This window comes from Danaus plexippus, chromosome 6 (assembly GCF_018135715.1).
Source record: "Danaus plexippus chromosome 6, MEX_DaPlex, whole genome shotgun sequence".
NCBI classification, from domain to species: domain Eukaryota; kingdom Metazoa; phylum Arthropoda; class Insecta; order Lepidoptera; family Nymphalidae; genus Danaus; species Danaus plexippus.
The window spans coordinates 3,249,226-3,267,396 of record NC_083540.1 but is presented as its reverse complement, the minus strand read 5'-3'; the positions used below and the strand labels follow the sequence as shown (position 1 = coordinate 3,267,396).

Sequence of the window (18,171 nt, the reverse complement as noted above, 5' to 3'; positions counted from 1 at the left end):
TAATATGCTTTTTAATATTAATATAGACTCGTTTTTTATTGGTCTCTTGATATTAGCGATCGCACAAATCGATATTCTAGATGAAAAGTTAAAAAACATTGCGATCAATATCTCGGACGCTGACGGGATGATAAACAGATACATTGATGACATATGTGTAAGAAAATTGAATGGTTGTATTCTACATTACAATAATATAAGCAAGTATGTGACCGTTGGACCTTTTTAACAATCGTGAGATAAAAACTTCTAAGAAATACTTTATGAACTTTTGAAATCATTTAATTTTAGGTTTTGCCTACTAGTGGAGAAAGTCTTTAGTGTGGCTCTATTCGTACAATTCCCTATATATTCGTGTGTAATTTTCGTTTGTTTATACCGTTTAAATCTGATGAGTTTTTTTAAAGCAATTTCAATAATAAGTTGTATAATGAACTATAGAATAATAAAAAAATATTTCTTTACTCTTCTTACAAAAGTGCAATCAAATTCGTGAAGTATAGAGGAATTAATATCCCTAACAGCAACCTATTATATTAAATATTTAACGTTTTAGTAATTTAAAGCTGGAAAAATTATAATAAATAATAAATATTTATATTTAAAGCACATGATTCACTTATAAAACATTGTCACTCATGTTTTTATAGTCATAGAATCTTAATGTCAAATAGTATTTATGTATTATGTAGTCTACTTGTTTAGTGATTGACCCTTCGATTCGAGGCAATAGCAACAGTTCATCTGTTGGCCGAGGTAGTAATAAGGCGATTTGAGAGAAAATAAAGTCAACAATAATTGAGTCCATAACTAGATACATAGCTAGGGCTAGCTGGACCGGGAAGTACCACCCTATCACAGAAGTTCGGCGTAAAGTAGTTTTTAATCGCTGCGTTTCGTCAGATGAGTGCGAGAACCGGTTGCCCTTTTTCCTTTTCTCACCTTTTCCTTTTCGCGGGTTTGTTGATTTGTGCAATGACTTCTTTCCTACATCAGCTTAAATTCGTTTTGACGTTTTGAACGTGTTCACTGGGTCTCGGGAGACCCGACGAAAGGTACAGCGCTGGCCGCCCTTTGATCCGTGGGGGACCCAAACCTAGACTGTCCAGGTCTAGGAACACGCCACCAACGAAAAAAGCTCTTTGGTTGCTTACTGTGTCGAAGTGGAACGCAGTTTGGGGACGTCAGCTGTATTATGCGGGACTCCTGAGAATAAAGAGCCCAGTCTACATAGAAAAAACCAGCGTATTTCCTCCTCACCGCAAAGGAGGAGGGCGGATGCGGTAACGTTTTGCCCAGCCCGCGCTCCACCCTCAGTTCAGACCAAACGCAGCGTTATTTTGATCATGCCACTTCTTGAGATGCAAGATATTGAAGATAACCGTCTTTCCCTACATTTTTATGTAGATTTTCCCTACGATCCGCCGACTTTCCATTTGATCCATAATACTGTATGTGCTACCGCCCCTTACTGTCACCGGTGTTTCAGTTAAAAAAAAAAACATGTCGGTGCTCAATGCCGTGTACATTTAACAAGCAAGAACACCAGGGAAACTAAAACGAACGTTGGCTGCGACGGAAACCAGCGTTCACAGTGGGTCCACTACACTTTTCAACTCTACGCCGCTTATAATACTTTGATACCTATATACGGTGAAAAAACTTTTGAATTAGATCTCAACCTAAGAAATTTATAGTAGCCGACGTTTTACAAATTTATGTTCCAGCTTGGTTGGGAACTCAGCCCAATTATGAAGTAAGGAGAAAGTGTAAATTTTGTATATAATAACATATTTTAGTAATACTCGTAGATGATTGGATTAATCTGTTAGGTTGTATCTAAAATTTAAGGTTTTTTTAAGGGAATGAATAGGTATTCATTTCAATAGAAAATTTACATTTATGAATTTTAAATATTATCAACGATATTTGTAGAATATCATGTTATTTTATCTCATTTATTTTCATATTAAAAATACGGAAATAAAATGTATTAAAAACTTAAGACCCGACATTAAAACTATGGCAAATTGTATAAACTTAAAGTAAACAATTAAAAATATATTTCAATTATTACAAAGCAATTATCCTAATATATAATTAAAAAAATAATTCTCACTTATATCTATTTAATATTTTTAAAAGTTTTCTCATGTAGTAAAGAAAAGAAGTTTGTAAAGAAGTTTCGAATGCGGTCAAACGCAATTGTCATAAGGGCAGTCGACGATCATGGCTGTTTCTAAACGCAAAAATTTCAAAATTTTTCACTTTGTTCACTCGCCCACTATTGTACTTTGTTATATATGTTAAATGACTTATTCATGGAAATTTAAAAACAGATAGTATTATTTAAAACTATTATGATAGATCGGTGAACTTCTATATTCGTTCCAGATATTTTTATTTTATAAGAAAACTTTGTTTTTGGTGCACGAAAATTCTAGAAAACATTAAGAAATATTACTTTTAATTACAGATATGAAAGTCTCAAGAGATAGTTATATATACCAATAGCTAGTTAGTATAGCAAAGCCCTCCATCCTGTTAAAACAATACTAGTGTTAGCTCGTCCCATAAAAAGTTTCCGACTTCGTTTGAATTTCTCCAATCTCTGTATCCACTCGTTGCTGTATGCAGCAAACACGAGCTCATGGCTCTGAAATTGATGTGTATAATAGTACATAAATTATAAAGCGTTAATTTTAACATTCAGAAAATGACTATGTTAGTAATAATAATTACGTCCGAATTATTTTATGTGAGCATCCATATGAATAATAATGTGTATAATATATATATAGGCTAATAATTTTTAGAGTGGGATATGTGTTGTCTGTTTATCACTGAAATTGCATTAAGAATTCATTGTTTATTAATGAGTTCAATAATCATTTTATTATGGATACGTAACGTTTAAACCATGATAGAACTTGAAGATCGGCGTTGTTTTGTTTTAATATTTATAAAATAGTTGTATAGGGTGGCAACCAGAGGTTCCAGGAAAACTACGAAACTTACTTATATGTATATTATAATAAGAATTACATATTAAAACTTTTAACTAACTAAGATTTCGTGATTGCCCCGATGTTAGGATAGCAATGCCATTCTATTACTTCTGTGGTATTAGGAATCTTCTGGTTCACATGGCTTGGTGTTCGTTCCGCGGTGCCAGCAACGTCACTCGTAATATGATATTTTAATCATACAACGATGTTACCCCGGCGATGTTTATTTGTTTTTTAAAGTGTTGCACGTAAGTAACAGAATAGTAAAATTATTATAACATGTCAACGGACCTGAAATAATAAATAAATATCGAAACTAGGAATAGGAATTTATTTGAAGCTGTAAATCATATATAGCTTATGCTTTTAAAATACAAAAAAACATATTTTTATTACATTTATAGATATTGGTATTGAGATGTTGAGGAACTCAAAGATGCTCGTTTTATATTAAATCACTTTTATATGCACACATATTTTTTCTGTTTTATATTATCTTCTGAAAGTTACATAAAATCAATAACTCAAAAAAGAAAATCTAAAATTTCAGAGTACCTACTCTATGACAAAGATTTCCTTAACGGAACCTATAAAGACATTTATAATAATTTTCCTTTTAAAAATAATAGAATACTCATTGTAATAGAAAAAACGTGTAATAGCATGTTAAATGTACGAGTATGAATTATTGATTTATTTAAGAATTAAATAAATGTATAAATTCAGCGGCCACCGCTTTCTTGCTACTTTATTTAATTAAAAATCAAACATGGAGGAGCCGCGGCAATTGCACAGTTTAAATAAATTTTTTCTGTGTTGGAAATATGTAGGCATTTGGCCCGAAAATAATAATAACAAATGCTACAAAATTTGCTCCTACTTGTTCATTTTATTAACATTAATAATTTACGATATTTTGCTCTTAATAAATTTATTCTATACGCCTCTCAAAATCGAAATACTAATCGAAGAAGTGACTTTTTTTTTCACCTTAGTAGCCACCACATCAAAAGTTATAATGGTGGTTGTAAAGAAACAAAAAATTTATCGAGTCTTGGAAATTTTAGATTGCGAAGATTTTCAGCCCAAGGATAATGCTTGTCGAAATATTTTAAACACGGATATTTCTTATTATAATATGTACTGGAATGTGATGTTCTGTAACGGAAATTTGGCTTTCATTTTTAAGTGCATTGTTCCTGTAGCCGCCAGTTACTTGTTTAGCTCATATGAAATAAAGCTGCCCACATCCAACTACTTTTTTCTAAGTGATGATTTTAAAAATGATTATTTCATGCTTATATTTTTCTATCAATCCTTTGGAATTTATGGGTTGATGGTGTACGACATATCCATTCACACATTTGTGAATGGATTTCTGTCGTTTGCAATAACACAATTGAAAATTCTGAATTATAAATTTAGCACTTTTAAATCGGAACGAGATTCAAAATTTAACAAATATGAAATAGAAAGGATTAATATGATGAAACTTAAACAAATGCTGAAACACTACGACAACATTTTAAAGTAATTACATATTTTTCACATTGATTTTTATGTAATGGTAATTTATATTTTCTATAAAATATTTGTCATAAAGTCAGCCTATCGTGATTTGCCGCTGAATGGACTCGCTCAAGCTGCACCAACTTTAACGATTGTGGGCTAGACCGCATTCACCTGCTAAATGCTACTTTTGTCATATAGTCAATGCAACGTGCTGGAGAGACCCTTCTTTTACGTTTCTGTTTCAATCATAATCCGATTGTCTGGACATATGATCGGTCCATTTCCACTAAGGAAATATATATAATTTTTATCAAAATTGCTAAATAAATAGCCTCAGGTTACAATTTTTAATATGCTATGTAATATTCTTGTTTAATTTTCAGATATTGCAAAGGGATTCAGGATATTTTTAATGTTACTCTGTTCGTCCAATATATAATGTCTTCGTTGGTCATTTGCTTCGTATGCTGTGGATTACTTCTTGTAAAATGAGACGTTACTGGTATACTTTTTTTTTATATATACAGTCAGATAACTAATTCGTTTTCTATTTCAGCCACTGACGAAGGAGCAATATGCTTTTGTGTTTGCATATCTATTTGGCATGGTGATACAAATATTTGCTCCGTCTTTTTTAGGAACTCTAATAACTTACCAGGTAAGTACTATTATTACAAAATATCTAAAAATATACAAAAAATATATATCTTTTTTGAATATACTAAACTAAAAATATATAGGTATATAAAATGTTAGGCAAAAGGTTTATTAACATTAGAGTAAAATGGATAGCTCTGTATAGTTACGAGGAGTAACAACTATTATGTTATACAAGTAATTCTCTTCAGTTGTTTCTCATTTGACTTTATTAATGTTGACATTAAAGTTGAAACAACTGTATATTCTGCAAAATAAATAAAAGCTACAGAGCACGCATTTGACCTTTATTATATTAGAATGAATTTGATTTTCGGAATAAAATATTTTCCGAGATTATTCAAATAACAATGTCACATATATAAGCTGAGTGTGCAGAGGCAGTCGTTAAATCGAAAGAAGTTAGTGCTTACCAAAAGTCTAGCCACGTTGACACGTTGACATATTTTCTTTGGTACAATACCGCTTTTCAGTTGCATAGGTAGTGTGAATTGTTTTAGAATCAAGAGTTAGTGTTCGCAGCGTACAATAGCGATTGGTTTGCGAGGTCGGAGTCATTTAAAAGGAGTATTAAGATTTTTATGGTACGAACCAACACACCCGTTGTTATTGATGGCTTAAAACTGTTTCCTTTGTCGTTAGAAACTTTTACATCGGTAAGTTTATTCAGTTGTTGTATTTAGTTTTCGTCACCAAAATTTATGTATTAACTGGGTTTTTCAGATCATGAAAACTGCTTATTCATTTATGACGTTGGTGAGAAATATGCAAAATGAAAGTAATATTCCATAATAACAAATTATATAAGTGTATACGTATGGATAGTTGAATTGATCTAAAAATTATAATAAATTAATTAATTGAACCCTTATACTCTTTAACAACAAAAAAAATATATTTGTATAGTCATTATGATATACTATTTATTTATAAGTAATACAATAGTTTTGACAAGTTAATTTATAGTATTCTACGGATAGTGTCGATATATAAATGTAGCTCATGTATTCCTATTGTTTAGTAAATAGATATAATAGTCTATATATTTATGGATTAAATCTGCTATATTATCACTGTGTTATAATTTAACCCAAAAAAATGTTAAACACGTAATGGGATGAGTAAATTTTTTTTTCGGTTTAAAAAGCTTTGTGCTTCTAATACATTTTAGTAAAGCTAAAAAATATACATTTATGATGTTCACACACAATCAACTGATGAGATATTCGTAAGATTTTACAGTACTGCTGATATGTCATAAAACATGACAAACAGCTAAACTATAGTTATAACTATCTTTTAAAAAAACAACAATACTTTTTAGCCAGACCGATTGCTGTCTTTAGTTGGGGAAAGTACAGCCGCCACTTGAAGTACAGTAATATAATTTTTTTTTGCTTAAAAAAAAAACTTATACGAATATCAGTAGAAACAAATAGCGTTGTGAAGATATTTATACAATAAAATAAATTTCCTTAAAAGAAACTTTTTCCATTAAAATTAAAACATTATTTGTTTTCAGTTATTATATGTCGGAGAAAAAGATATAGAAAATTTTATGTTTACACAAATCTTGAATAAATAGACGGAATTCAGTGTTAGTATTTGACCTAAACCAACACAGTCAATATGAAATATTAAAGGTTCAGACTCGCCATAAATGCGGATAAAAACGGATATTCATAAACTTGACTATTGTATTTTTATCATTATTTTCGGATGTTTTTAATTTTACAACCTCTAACTCCACTTACGGTTATATAGGTATATTTTATGAGCATACATGTCAAATAACTAAGGAGCTAAGAAATAGGTATTTATTTTTAAATAAAAAGTTTAGGACAATATTTACAAACATACATGTAAAGTTCATGTTACAGATATTTTTAAATTAGGATGAAAGATGGAACTCAACGCTTTCGTAATGTTCTTTTTTTATAGAACAATGGACTATGAAAATTTTAAAGAATTTCTAAATAAATGCTAGAATTTCCTTTTAAAAACTTTCATTTCTCTTCTCACATTTCATGTTTATTTTTAAGTTTGTTTACTTAAAATGCGTAGTGCCCTTGAATAATGCTAATGAGCCTGTTATGGACTCCGTGAAATCTTTGGACTGAATGACACTTTGTGAGTTGAGTACCTTTTAAAAAATTTAGACCTACACTTATGGAACAAATTCTAAGAAAATAGTACATGAAATAATCGTTTGCTATTTTGCACTTTAACATTTTATTTAAGCTTTTAATTACTACATTGACCTGTTAATATTGTTGTGAGATAAATTTATTTTTCTCTTATTCATATGAACAAGGCATAAATAGGTAATCGAAGAATTTCCTCATTTATAATACGAGTGTGGGACGGCATAAGCATTCACGTTATTCTTAAATAAGGTCGCTGTAATGAATCAGTTCACTTCATGTGTATATATACATACAAATTGGTTTTCAAAGTCCACTTTTTTACCAGTTTGAAACCATATATTTTCTTGCAAATTTGTAGCACTCCGTCATGGTAGAGTTTTTGCAGAGTTTCAAAAGCCGTTTATATCACCCTCTATCAGGCGTTTTTAAGCCCATCTTCTTGAGTACACGTCAGGCTTATACGTGAACTAAACCCCGTTCAATTCATAAACGAAATTGAAACTTCAAAAAAAAACGCTTCTGTAAAGATGGAACAAAACAAATAATAAATTTAATAATTATGTTTTCTATGGTACACATTTTTTGCTTATATTTCATAATTACCCTTACAAAATTCAAATATTTAAATACAGTTACATTTAAATTATGTCAAACCATTCAAGTGTGCCAGATTTAATTATTAGCAAATAATGAGTTAACTGACACAAAGGGGCTTTATGACATAAGAGGTTTCGCAATCAACGTGCCATTATTATTGTACGAGAGTATTCAGAAGCGAAGATCATTTTATAAAATATCTTGCAACATTGTCACCATTATCTATGCATTTTACGCAAATCAAATGATTATAGATATAGATATTAAAAGTTTCAGAATTTAACAGAACTCAATACTCACCACAGCTAAAAGTTCGTTAAATTAAACGTTCTTAATTAATTGTAGTGGTATTTTATATTATGATTGTAATAAAGATTATTGGATGCATTCTGTGACTCTTGTTTAGTCTGGTTCTGTAAAAAAATAAAGGAATGTAGTATGCCTCGGAATTTCTAGCGCATAAAAGTATTGTTTAGGTAGTACCTAATGAACCTACCTGAAAATATGGCACTACGCGTGTTCCTTTGTTGTACGCTCTCAGAATCAAGTGGGACTTGTGTGAGGCTCATCGCCCTCCACACAAAACAACAATCTCAAACATCTAGCTTAGTTGGTTGATTTTTAGGAGCACAATATCACAATGTTACACTTAACATTTTACATCGATGAATTGTTCGAAATGTTGATGTTAGTAGGATGCGAATAGAAATCTTATTTTTATATACTCCTAGTGAAATAGCAATTATTATTAGAATTGGTATAATTTTAAGTAGGTTTCGGTTAGTTTGAGAAAAAATTGTGTTAAATTTTTTTATAATATGCGTTAACTTCTACTCACATGCTTCTTCAATATCCATCAGTCTTAAAAAATATAGGGTTCTGAATATTTTTGTTAATTTTTTTAATTATTCACAGTGATAAAAATTAATATAAATGTATATATATGCATGGATATATTGACTTGTTTCTAAATAATATATACTATTTTAAACTATTTACTTTTTTGTCAAAATTCTTCAAGGAGTTAAAAAAGACTAATCAGAACTCTAGGCACATTTAATTTTAATCGTTAATAAAGAACTCATTTAATAAACAAACAATAACACAAATTACTTGAAAAGATTCAAATATTTACCACGTCGAATTATTTCACGGACTTTTTTTGTAAGCAGTTTTATCAATCACTCTTTTAAATTTTGTATCAAATAGCATATTTGATCACAAATAATTGTAATCCTTTGTTCCGAAAAGGATATAAATCTCTTGTTTTTTAAACGAAAATTTTCACGTTGTATTTATTACTGTTCGTATGCATTCACTTCAAGAGTAAATATTATGCGTCCATCCGTAATAAAGCCCGATTGCGAGGTGCCAAATTGCAGATTTTCAAAGATAAAAGCATATGTCGGTGTCCTTCAGTAGTTTTTTGTAATCAAAATAAGTTACAAGATATATTTTTTGTAAATAGAAGACCTTCTAAGAATCGTTGGATTGCAATTAGTGAGGGTTCTTGGATTATTTTGCTGGTGCGGCGACATTTCCTTTACTAATTGCATCTCATTTATAAAGTATGGTACCTGTAGTTGACCTACATCGTTTTATTATAAACGCAGTGTTTATTGAGAATTTATTCCTTTGAACTGATGTTATCTAGTGAATATTTCAATATAAAAAATAACTGGAGGCCTCCTTTGACGCTGAGGCGAGGTATAATTTTTACTAGTCTTTTAATTAAAAAAAGACTAATAACAAAGCAAGGGTGTTAAAGGTTTACTATATAAAGAAATGGCGACAGTAAAAGAGGAAACGACTATTCAGTTCGCAACGCGTGCTACAATAATTTTGTTTGCAAGAAGATAAAACAAAATGAAATTCCTTCAACAGACAGATTGTTTCAACAATAATCTGAAATTTTGGATGTTCCTTGGAATCTATCCATTGGAAATCAATTTCAAATTGTACAAATTTTACTCTAAAATATTTGTCTTTCTGTTTATATTTCTATACAACTGTCTGCTTACCATAAATTTGTATTTTTTGCCAAGCGACTTGAATGTGATTATTGAAGACTTGGTGTTATATTTTACTTGCCTCTCAATAATGTCTAAAGTATTGACATATTTCATTAGGAAAGAAAGTATAAGAGATATATTAAGATTCCTGGATGGCGACAAATTTCAACCTAAAAATGAAAAAGAAATGCAAATTATAAACGCTGCTAAGAAATTTAACGAAAAGTACTGGAAAGTAGTTGCTATATTGTCATATTCCAGTAACATCACACATGTTTCTACTCCTATAATTCTTCATCTAATTGATTCAGTACCAGTGGTATTCCCAGTCAGTGGTTATTTTTTCTTGTCTGAAGATCGTAGAAGAGAGAATTTGTATTACATTTACTTATTTCAGGCAGTTGGCATTCATTTTAATATGCTTTATAATATTAATATAGACTCGTTTTTTATTGGTCTCTTGATATTAGCGATCGCACAAATCGATATTCTAGATGAAAAGTTAAAAAATATTGCGACCAATATCTGGGATGCTGATGGGATGGTAAACAGAGACATTGATGAAATTTGTATAAGAAAATTGAATGATTGTATTCTGCATTATAATAATATAAGCAAGTATGTGACCGTTCGACCTTTTAACAATCGTGAGATAAAAACTTTTATGAAATACCTTATGAACTTTTGAAATCATTAAATTTTAGATTTTGCCTACTAGTGGAGGAAGTCTTTAGTGTGACTCTTTTCGTACAATTCAGTATGTCTTCGTTTGTAATTTGCGTTTGTTTATACCGTTTAACTCAGGTGAGTTTTTTTTAAGCAATTTCAATAATAAGTTGAAAATGAAAAATAGAATAATAAAAAAATGTTCCTTTTGCAGCCAGCACCCCTACCATATTACTTGTTCTTAGGGAGCTATTTATTTATTATGATTATCCAAATATTTGTGCCATGTTTCTTTGGAGCTCGGATCATGGACAAGGTATAAGAGAGTTTATTTAAAACATTTAAATTCATTAATAAATTCCGATTACAGACCACATTTAGAAATATTAAATATGATTTTATAATATTTTGATGAGATATAAAGATATTAAATCTTTAAAAATTTAATAACAATAAGGAGCTTATAATAATTAGTACAAATAAAAGTTCCAAGTTGCTGAAAGTTCGTTCTTGAAATAACATAAGTTTTAAAATTTTAAAAAGAGAAAAATGCAAAATCTCGATAAGAGGCCACTGAAAATAGTGAAATTCATTTAAATGAATTAATGAACACTATTGATTCCAATGTATGAATGAGCTCATGCGCAAATTGTTCTTTAGATTTTCATGGTTAATCAAAATTAACTTGAAATTTCTATTATTTTCAGAGTAGTCAATTGTCACACGCAGTGTATAGTTGTGATTGGACTCCGAGATCACGAAGGTTTAAAAGTAGCATGAGATTGTTTGTCGAAAGATCTCTGCGACCTCATTCCATAACAGGAGGGAAAATATTTCCGCTTTCTCTTGTCACTTTTACTTCTGTAAGTTTTTAATCTATAAATATGCCCCTCGTATGCGTTTTGATAAGGTCCTCACGAAGAAAGTGCTAAAAGTCACTTTCCTAAAACTTCGACTATAAAAGTCAAATTACAATTTTCATACATCAGCACCAGAAATAATTCAAGGGCTGTTTTTTACAGATCATGAACGCGGCATATTCTTTCTTTACTCTTCTTACGAATGTGCAATCAAATGGAACGTGAAGTAAAGAGGAATTAATATCCCTAACAGCAACTTAGTATAGTAAATATTTAACGTTTAGTAATTTAAAGCTGGTAAAATTATAATAAATAATTATATTTAAAGCACATGATTCACTTATAAAACATTGTCACTCATGTTTTTATAGTCATAGAATCTTAATGTCAAATAGTATTTATGTATTATGTAGTCTACTTGTTTAGTGATTGACCCTTCGGTGCGAGGCCTACAGTTCATCTGTTGGCCGAGGTAGTAATTAGGCGATTTGAGAGAAAATAAAGGAAACAATGATTTTGTCCATGGCTAGATAAATAAGATGTCTCACGGTGATGAGGATTACAATTTTTATGGAAAGTTATGCAATGAAGTCATGTAACATTATTTTTATTCAATATCCCATGAAACTATATTTTGCTTAATAAATAATAAAAGTTCAGTGTACACAAATTAAGTGAAGTTTAAATGAAAATAGAAAAAAATATTTGTTGGTACAGTAGTATATACAGTTAGTGGGACTCAACAGAAAATTATCTCTTCAATGTAAACTGGTTCTAAGATCGGGACGATGTGTTCTTCAATATAAAAATATATACAATTTTTACACATAAATATTTATAGCAAGATAAAGAGAATAAACAATTATCGTGAACTTATATACATTTAATATTTTTTATAAAAAAAAATTAACAAATTAGCCCATTTTATTTGAACGAAATGGGCTATAAATAATGGAGATTTACATAAATTAAAAGCGTTCGATGTATTTTTACCTAAAAATGATTTACAGCTGCACCTGTAACCATCACCAATAAATTCAAGGTTCTGATACTTTCCTGCGATGTACGTACTAGTGGGAACTGAGACCTTTTTATTAAAGCATATATTACAACACGTCCCGTTGGTGACACTGAATAATATGCTCGTTGTTGCTACTATTCTTTGCGAAACTGTTCCCATTTCGGCTTTTATTGCCAAGCATTATTTATTGCGTTAGCGAAAAGAACTTCTAAGACTATTGCTAGAAATAAAATCTAGACATTTTATTAAGTCTGTTAATATTTACTGACTTAGAATTATACTTTAATTTAATTCGAATGAAATCTTTATATGAATAAGCCATGGTGATGACCATATGTATGATGATATATGAATGAGAGGTAAGGCCGAAATAATAAAACAGACGGTATTTATACTTTATATAAAAAGATATCCGGAAAGTAGTACTTCCAGCGGTAACATAGAGAGATAGTGAGGTTAAAACTTGGGCCGCATGTAAAATTAGTTAAATAACTCCCAGGGATCTTCGTTCTGTATGAAAACACGTCTTTGCTTTAAAGCCGAGCAAATTAAATTACAACCTAGACGCATTACGTTTTACAATATAAATTTAGGTAAGGAATCTTTTAGAGACACTTTACGCTGTCTAGGTATCTATGTTTTATTAATGATAGTGGATAGCTATAATTAGACACCCAGATTGTTATCCTTACTATGATAATTTGAATTTACAATAACATAAAATGATTTTTCTTTCTTTTGTAAAAACAATCATTTAATGATTCAGTGGGTTCGTCGGTGTACATCGGTTACAACATGCAATACAACATATCGATGACAATACAAATAACTACAACTGTAATAATTGTGAAAAGTAAAGCCAGGATACCGGGGAGCACGACCGCAACTGTCCAATCGCCGTTAATCAGTGGCGTAGGATGACAGGAACCGCTCTCAACAACGTAAATACGAGAAAATGGTTGATAAATAGTTTAATTAATATATGTATTTACAGCATCACGTTATAAAACGTTAAACATATTTGAAACGTATCTCCATTTTCTTTCAAAGATCACATTTTTTCAGATTCACTTAGAATATTTTTTAAAAGTCTTAAAAGATATTGGATTGAATGTAGATATTTTTTTATGTAACTTCTAATTTAAATTTTTAAACAATTAAACTTTTTAAAAACGGCGATCCAAAGATCCGAATGATAAAGAATTAAGTCTAATCGTAATTAAATTAGTACTAAATTAAAATATGAAAACTAAATTACATTTCAAAAGTAATAGATAATCCTTCGTTATATATTTTTTTTCTGCGTCTAAAATAATAAAAAAGTATTTTGCCTTTTAAGCTTTGAAGACTATAAAACTTGAACTGTCATTTATTCAGCATCTTAAAACAAGTTCTCGTAACATTTGAAGATAGAAGAAAGGCTGTGAGTAGCGTTTTACTAAAAGTTTTCAACAACAGTTCAAACATTTTGTGGCGCGACGTACATCGTTATCCTTTCAGTGGATATTGGGTCTTTGTTGAATGAAACGAATGAAAAACTGTTGTTTATAAAATCATGGAATATTTTTTTATTACTCTTATGATTCGTTATCAAATATGGGACTATTGGGAATGAAAAATATTGTCTTGGTAACATTCTAAATTGTGCTTAAAAATATATTGTTTCACATAAAAATCTTGTCATTGGACATAACAACTCAAAGAAATTACTTTAATTATGTAATAAATTTAAACAACAACCCTTAAATTATTAGCATTCACGTCGCAACTAAGCGCAGAATAAAAGGGTCCAAATATTTTAGGTCAAGTTAATTTTCATGAAAATTGCAAGTTTAATTTCTTCTAGTTAAGAGTCAATTTTGCTTCCTTTCTGACGTCTGCCACCTCCTCTAATTAATTTAGTGTGAGGAAATCTCCATTTCGTGACAATGTTACAGCATTTGCTTTACCTAACTGACTTTTGTTAATATTTCAAGGAAACGACTAAGTGTTTTGTGAAAATTGTTTTTAAGCTCGCTTTATAATTCATTCGTTAGCGCCTTTATTTCGTTATTTATTATGTCCGCAGCCATTCTATATCGCTTTTAATGAACTTATAAATTTTATTGTTCGTTTAGGTTAGTAATATGTTATTAAATGATTTGTCATTGTAATAAGTTAATACTAAAAAAATTTAGTTGCTTTACTTAGGCTACCGTAACCGCTAAACATTTAACGGATACGGTTTTGTTCTGCCGACTTGATAAAATTAAAAATAAATTTAACTTAAGATATAAAATTACTCTATTGTTACTAAACTTGTAATAACATTTACAGTAAACGTGTTTGATCTATACGTATATTGGTCAGGATGTAAGAGGCAGTAGCTTTTTCAACTTAAACGCGACGTTGAAGCGACACCCATGGGAGTGATTCATCAGCCCGGTCTTCCGAACTGGGCTATATATCTGATGATTTAACATTAACGTCCGAATGCTAAGCCATTTTGGTAAAAAGATTTTTGTACGGCATGTCTGATACTTTATACTTTAATACCACTAGTTCGTATATACTTTATAGGGAATGCTATTATAATGAAAGGTTAATTTATAGGGAACCGTTTTCTGTTTATTGATGTAACACTCATATATAGTATAAATAGACAAAAAGTTATATCGAAACATATCCTTAAGCCAGAGCGTGTGCGACATTAATGTAGAATGTATAAAAATAGAGAGAAAGAACAAAAATGATTTGCCCTAATGAAGCGCGATTGTTTCCACTAGCACACCTGATGTCGCAGCGAATATTTCTTCACGCTCGTTTTCCTTAACAAAAGAAGGTACAGAACGTGAACAATTGAACGTTTTGTGTTTCAAAATCATGTCAGCATATTGCTACATGTTCGGTTAAATGTGCATTTCGCGAAACTATAATTTTAAAGTAAGTAAGCTTTTTAGATCTTAAGGACTTAGAGGGGGATTTGTGTAGGGTTGATTTATTTTTCTTTATCTATTTTTTAAAATAATGTTATGAAATTAAAAATTAAAGATATATATATTTATCTCGTCTTATCTTTACTAAAACTAACTAATACAATTTTAAGTGTTACAAGTCCACTTTACAATAACTTATTATGATTATTATCAATTACTTAATTCATTATGATGATTCAATCAAGCTAAGAATTAAGAGTAATTTTAATTTTCTAATTACTATTTTATTGTATAATAGCTTATGTAAAGTCTAGGAATTTGAAAATATTTGAAGCTTCCGCTAACATTCAGATTGCAATCTTTACTTTTTTTTAAAGCCGAAGTCTCATGACATGACCTCATTTTTTTTTACTTGTTTTACAATGCAGGATCACGGTTTCGTAAAACACATCTCACAATTTTTAATATTACTGCTATGTTATCAAGTATAAGTTAAAGAATTTTGTGTTCTTGATCTATTATTTAATAAAATACAATTACAATTATTTTGTTAATACATACAAAGGTTTATTTCGATATTAAATCTTATCCTATTTATATAGTGTATTCAACCAGCACTGTACATTCATCCATATGATTATACCCTCATGTAGAATTTAGAAGTTCTTTGTTGCTAAGAAAATATTTATAATTTACTATATTTCCTTTGCAGAATAAAATATAACTGAATACAAAATAACAACTTCACTATAATAACATTCACATATATCTATTTTATTCACGCCCTTTTCCTGAAATAAGAGAAATGTAGAAATTATCTAATATTTGTTTTAGTGGTATGAAATGTGGTTTGCAATTGGACGTTACCCATCGGAGCGTCGTTTTTTCCTTTTCCCCTATAATAAATTGTACATAAAGGCACGCGAGCGAGTCACGCATAACATCTCATGGATTTATACCCTACACTTCTGTCGAAATTTAGATTTAGTGCTCCAAAAGCCCATAATTCACGAAGGTCCTTCGAGTTTTTCATTGGATTTGAAAGAATGAGTTTAGTTGAGATTATAAAAGTCAAGATTCATTAACATAATCTTACAAGATTTTTTAACATTTCATTCCTATAGAATCTTTTGGATATTTTATTTTTAGATTGAGTTATTATTTGTCTATCCTATATAATATTCAGTTTATTTGCATGTTGTTGTTTGAAGAAATTAATTTTACGAAGAGTTATAATACATAGCGGTCTGAAATGGAGCTATTATCTCTCATACCAGACCGTCGCCGGCGCTTAATATAAACGGGTGTAGGGGTTCGAGGGCTATTTCAGTCTCGTCCACTCTTATGAGTTTTACGTCATTATTTCGGGATATTATTCAAAGCAAAACGATTTTTTTCCACCCCCGAAACGAGTCGAGCTACCAGTTTAAATAGCCCTCGTTAACTTTGGTACAGCTACGGGCAAACAAATTACAAATCATTTTAAATGCTTCGATTAAAATAAAAATGTGAAATTTAAAACTCGTTAAAAAATATATTTTATTTGTAAGTTATAAAATAGGAATAGTTTAAGTCCCTTACGCAAAGACAGAAAGGCTATAAAAGTTTTTCTATATTTATGAGGAGGTGGGCATTATAGGAAATCACATTTAAGTGATGTGGTAGATATCTACGTTTATGTGTAGCTAAGTATGATCTTTGATTTAAAAAGATATGAGAGTTTGTCTCTCTTGTACCAGAAATACGGTAACAAAAACATCAATAGGCTTAATTTAAAGGAATATCGTTTAAGCTTTAAATCAAATATGAAGGTAATAAAATATTTTTTTAGAAAAATATAATAAACTGATAAAAAAATTATGTTAAACAGTAGCGTATCCTAACCTAATCGTAATACTAAAAGTAATTAAGGTAATGTATGACATTTGAAACGGAAGAGAACAGGAAAAGTGAAAAAATTGTTTTTGATCAAAAAAAATTTTTACTTTTAAGATAATTTCCTTTTCTTCTTAATGTGATTGGGAAACAAAAAGATGACGGAAAATTTTTTGATTTTATTGATAGCATTTGGTCCTAAATTTAAATGTAATCTATGAGTCGTTGTATATCGTTTAAACGTTAGCCATGTTGGAATATTGTGTGACAGTCCTGACTCCTGAACCCAAAGGACTCTAGAGAAATAAAGAGTTTTATGTTTTATTTTCACTGCCACTGTAATTTTTTGCTTGATTTTTTTAACCAACAAAATATACAAAATTTCACATTTGTCATATTATTTTAACATCTAAGAGTCAGATGATAACTATTTCTTTTATTTGATGAGGAATAGTAAATCAGTATGTAATCAATAAATATTAGTATAAAATTAAACATAACACAAAACTTTTATAGTTTTCAAACTTAACATTAGCATATAAAATAACTGAACGGTGCTATACTATACGTTCAAACACTTTAATAACTTAGGAGAGAATCTTAAGCCATCATTATACCGGGAAGTTGTTTTATCCGATCTCTTACAAAGAAAACGCCGGCTCCATGAAATATGCATTAAATATTTACACAGTCTCCGACCAAGCCATTCCCTTGAAGTCTGAAAAGATTTGCAATTCACCGAACATCCTTTAAAGAAAAAAGAGCCACTGAACAAAGCTTGGGAAGTTCAATTGAAATGAGCATCTAAATAGTGACCTACCCCGAATATTGTATTATTATAGATATTAGACAATTTCTTCTTTTACTGAACAACTTGTATATTCAAGTGGCTTGTGGCACT

At 30.0% G+C, this 18,171-nt stretch overlaps 2 protein-coding genes across 2 annotated transcripts; both read left to right on the top strand.

Moving 5' to 3' along the window:
* Positions 1-4,146: 4,146 nt before the first annotated feature.
* LOC133320818 (odorant receptor Or2-like) lies at positions 4,147-5,969 on the top strand. The gene is made up of 5 exons (XM_061529581.1): positions 4,147-4,538; positions 4,904-5,003; positions 5,077-5,178; positions 5,678-5,833; positions 5,901-5,969. The coding sequence occupies exons 1-5, from the start codon at positions 4,147-4,149 to the stop codon at positions 5,967-5,969; spliced, it is 819 nt and encodes a 272-aa protein (XP_061385565.1).
* A 3,774-nt stretch (positions 5,970-9,743) lies between these two features.
* LOC116779055 (odorant receptor 46a-like) lies at positions 9,744-11,786 on the top strand. The gene is made up of 5 exons (XM_032673203.2): positions 9,744-10,551; positions 10,638-10,737; positions 10,814-10,915; positions 11,307-11,462; positions 11,622-11,786. Exons 1-5 carry the CDS (start codon positions 9,788-9,790, stop codon positions 11,682-11,684), a joined length of 1,185 nt encoding a protein of 394 aa, XP_032529094.2. The 5' UTR covers positions 9,744-9,787; the 3' UTR covers positions 11,685-11,786.
* Positions 11,787-18,171: the final 6,385 nt, after the last annotated feature.

Bases quoted from the DNA above. Each gene is read 5' to 3' on its own strand.
- LOC133320818 (XM_061529581.1), top strand. From the start codon at position 4,147: ATGTACTGGAATGTGATGTTCTGTAACGGAAATTTGGCTTTCATTTTT. The intron at 4,539-4,903 runs GTAATTACATAT...TTTAATTTTCAG, and splicing joins CACTACGACAACATTTTAAA to ATATTGCAAAGGGATTCAGG. The intron at 5,179-5,677 runs GTAAGTACTATT...GAATTGTTTTAG, and splicing joins GAACTCTAATAACTTACCAG to AATCAAGAGTTAGTGTTCGC.
- LOC116779055 (XM_032673203.2), top strand. From the start codon at position 9,788: ATGAAATTCCTTCAACAGACAGATTGTTTCAACAATAATCTGAAATTT. The intron at 10,552-10,637 runs GTATGTGACCGT...ATTAAATTTTAG, and splicing joins CATTATAATAATATAAGCAA to ATTTTGCCTACTAGTGGAGG. The intron at 10,738-10,813 runs GTGAGTTTTTTT...TTCCTTTTGCAG, and splicing joins GTTTATACCGTTTAACTCAG to CCAGCACCCCTACCATATTA.